The 4,066-nt window shown below is 39.2% G+C and overlaps 1 protein-coding gene across 9 annotated transcripts in view; it reads left to right on the top strand.

The window, feature by feature from the left end:
* Positions 1–4,066, top strand: part of Cpeb3 (cytoplasmic polyadenylation element binding protein 3) — a 195,960-nt gene that overhangs the window by 89,054 nt on the left and 102,840 nt on the right. For all 9 annotated transcript variants that reach the window (XM_026781052.1, XM_005352183.3, XM_026781049.1 and 6 more), the window contains one exon: positions 2,099–2,155. In XM_026781052.1, the coding sequence (XP_026636853.1) occupies positions 2,099–2,155 (57 nt within the window). The remainder of the gene's footprint in view (positions 1–2,098; positions 2,156–4,066) is intronic.

The raw sequence follows: 4,066 nt of genomic DNA, 5'->3' as shown, positions 1-4,066 counted from the left end.
TTCGAGACAGGGTTTCTCTGTGGTTTTGGAGCCTGTCCTGGAACTAGCTCTGTAGACCAGGCTGGTCTCGAACTCACAGAGATCCGCCTGTCTCTGCCTTCCGAGTGGTGGGATTAAAGGCGTGCGCCACCATCGCCCGGCTTAGTAGCAAACTTTTGTGAAGTAGTTTTCATTAAGATGTTGGTAGGAGACAGCATCACATATGGTGTAGACTATAAGCTAGGAGACAGCACCATATATGCTGTCGACTATAACTCTCAGAGACTCTAAAGTGACCTAGGAAGTAGAAATACATATATTGTGGGACATGTGGGACATGCCCACAAGTGTAGTTATGTTAAATATGTCTTCTAAACAAGGGGATACTTTTAAACTCCTAGTAATTAGCTTGTAGCTAATATGAAAACAGTTTTTCTACAGAAATCATATAGTCAAGAATGTTTTCTTTATTATTCTTTGACAGTTTTCATTGATTTTTTCCCTATTTACACACACACACACACACACACACACATACAAAGTGGTAAAGTTGAGTGAGGACTTTGGTTTTATTCATTATGTTATCTAGGTTTTCCATGATCTTGAGCTTGGCATTGATGTTTGCCTTCAGTTCAGTTCCCAGTAACAGTTTAATACCAAATAAAAACTGGGTTCTTTTCAGTTACATATAGAGCTGCATTTGTTGTAGGAAAAAATCAGAAACCTTTATCTACAGTTTTCTCTGTACTATTCTCCCCCAAATATGATGACATTTATTTAAGCAGTGGCTATAAAGTAAAATGAACATTTTTAGGGCTGTAGGGGTATCTCAGTGGCAAAACATTTGTCTTAAAATGTGAATTTCATGATAACTCTTAAAGTAGCTATATATTAAAAGTTTATAGAGTCATACATAGATGGGTTTAATTTTAATTTTTTTGATACATCTATCACCTTTGTCTCTAATGATGAAAAAAAAAACAGCAAATTATTGTATCTTTCATTCTATACCCCTGTGTCTTTCCTTCTGTACTTCTGAGTCTCGCTCTGCCTCCCCCAACGCCCCCCCCCATGTATATCTCAGTCTTTTTTCCAAAGAGCCATTAGTTGAAACGTCTGATTCTATTTATTGTCTTATAGATCAAGGGTTCAAACTTTGCAAAGGACTATAGAATTTTAGGGTTTACAGGACACAGGCCTCTGTTGACTCTTTGCTTTTGTTCTGTTTTCCAGCCCATTAAAAATGTAAAAATGGTTTTTAACCTCAGAGGTATACAAAAATAGGAAGCCAACCAGTATGAGCAGAAATTTCAATTCCCGTATTATTCATAGAGATGAACCTCTGGAAAGCCACATTTGTCACAAGGTCATATGAATGTTAGCGGTGAAGCCAGACATGGTAGTGCGTGCTTCTAATGCCAGTTCTTGAGGGAGGCAAAGACAGGCAGGATCTCTGTGAGTTAGGAGCCAGCCTGGTCTACATGGTGAGCTATACATCGGCTAGGGCCACATAGTCATGAAAGAAAACAACATCCCATCCCACCGTACAACCATACCAGTGAAAGAAAAGGAGTGGTAGGGCAACTTACAAACTCCTAAATTTTTACATCAGTCTTTCCCTTACCATATTTGCATAAAATTTGCCATCTTTCTTCATTTTGCTACTCTGGTAATTATGTTGCATTTTTGAAGCATTATGAAACTGTATCTTTTTATTCTCTCTAAACTTCATGTGATATACTTCTCTAAATTTCTTTTTTATGCCTTAATTTGAAGGGCATAAATAAATGATCATTTAAATATATAAATGCTTATCCAGGAAATAAACTTATTTAAATTTTAATATGTGAGATGTACAAATTTCAGACTATAATGGAAGCTTCTTTTTGTTTGGTTGTATTTTGTGTTGAGATTTTGACTTTGTTTTAAGACTTTTCATGTCTGTGTTTTATGAATTGATTTTAAAGTTGTTGTAAATGCTTTGGCCTTGATAGCATTGCTATAGATTAATTTGTAGTATTTTGTAATGTGTATATTTTATAGTGTATTTGAAATAATTATATTGAACTATGTTTTTTGTGTATATGTGTGCTTAAGATAAAATTGCTTTATTTTCTAGGACGCATGGGAATAAATTTTCATCATCCAGGAACTGATAACATTATGGCACTTAACAGTAAGTCTTCCTATGAGATACTCTATAAAAAGTATCAGTTAGTTTTACAAGATGCAGTTTTTGGTTAATTATATTTTCACTGTTTCAGAGTGAAATTACTATATTAGCAGCATCAGCATTACTTGGGTACTTACTAAAAACAACAACAAAAAAAATCTCAGGGTCTCCTAGAGACCTACCTGTAGAGTGAGAAACTTTAAGGACGGGTTACAGAAATTTGCGTATTATCAGTCATATAGGTGATTCTGAGTAAGCAAAAGCATGAAAACTCTCCTCTCCAAACCCTCTTTGACGGAATGCAATCCTGTGACCTAAATCTGGCCACTGCCTTTGTTTGTAAACAGAGCTTTAAATTAGTAGCAGGAAATGTTTCCTAGCTCCTGTTCTGTACCACTGGGTGAAATAATGAAAGAAGGAGGCATAGGGCAAGAGACAGAATAGGGCAGAAAACGTGAGTGAATAACTTAACTAATTGTACATAACTCATAATTTTCCCATTATTGTAAGTAGCCCATAGATGTTTCAAGATGGATATTCAGGGCTTTTCCACTTACGAAATTTGTATACTATAGATGCTAGCAGCTTTGCTGATCAGAAGTGGTTTTGTCAGTATTATTATGGGGTTACATTCTAGGACCACAAAAAAAAATTATTAACCAGAATGTTGGTGATTTGCTTAATGCTTTGGAGAGTCAGGTGGTGACACGCACCCGTAAATCCGAGCACTTGGGAGATAAAGACAGAGCAGGATCAGGAGCTCAAGGTTACATCTCTATGTAGAGAACTTGAGGCAGCTTAGGCTATTTGAGCCTAAGCTATAAGAGCACTATGCCTGAATATTTCATATTACCCATTACACACAACATGGTAAATATTTATATAAACGTGTATATTTGTAGGTTAGAAAAAGGTTAAAGAGGCTACAGCAGAGTTCAGGAGTTACAGCAGTCCTTACTAGAGGCAGAAGCAGAGAGCAAAAGATAGAAGCAGTCCTTGCAATAGAGACAATAGAAAGGACCCAGTTGAACTGCTAGAGGCACACAGAGTCTCTAGGTTGAGCCAAGACTGCAGAGGTTAGGTGTGAGACTGTAAAGACATAAGAAAGGAGCACTCGGGAGTCAGAGGCAGATGGATCTCTGTGAGTTCGAGACCTGTGAGGTCTACATAGTGAGTTCCAGGACAGTCAGGATTATACAGAGAAACCCTGACTCGAAAGGAGAGGGGGGGGTGGGGAGGGGAGGAGAGGGGAGGGGAGGAGAGGAGAGGAGAGAGGAGAGAGAGAGAAGATAGGAGCGATGGGATGCAGTTATAGAATGGGGTTATAGCTGAAATGAAGCCCCAGGGACAGCCGAGAGTTCTCAGCCTGTGGGTCCCATAGTGCACAACTGGATGTTCAGATGACAGGCCTGTGTCTGTTGTTACCGCACTGTTAGGTGTCCTCCTCTTATGGAATCTAGGTGAAGGCGTTTCACTCCTTGTTCTGGGATGTTCTATAAATTCTTGGGCCTGGTTTCTCTGATTCAGTTTTACTATGTCAGTATGCTCACACGTTCCCAAACTTCTTTATCATTTTTGCTTTGGGGAGAATAAGTTGTGTGTCGATTCGTGTGCTGGGTGGTGTTGGACAGATGTGGTATCTGTGTGTACAGAGAGGTGCAAAATCACCTGCCTCATTTTAGTACTCAAAATGGATTCCAGTGCTGCTTTTAAAGTGAAAATCGTCCCCAGGCAAGGCACAACCTGAAAACTTGTGCAGAAAACAAAAGCCCTGAGCCATCTACCCAGGTTCTTGCCCCTCCAGCATGTATAGACCAGTGTCAGCCTGCCTCTCCAGCGTGTATAGACCAGGGTCAGCTTGCTGCTCCAGCGTGTATAGACCAGGGTCAGCTTGCTCCTCCAGCCTGTATAGAC

The sequence above is a fragment of the Microtus ochrogaster genome, chromosome 8 (assembly GCF_000317375.1).
Source record: "Microtus ochrogaster isolate Prairie Vole_2 chromosome 8, MicOch1.0, whole genome shotgun sequence".
NCBI classification, from domain to species: domain Eukaryota; kingdom Metazoa; phylum Chordata; class Mammalia; order Rodentia; family Cricetidae; genus Microtus; species Microtus ochrogaster.
This window is presented reverse-complemented; position numbering and strand designations above follow the sequence as displayed.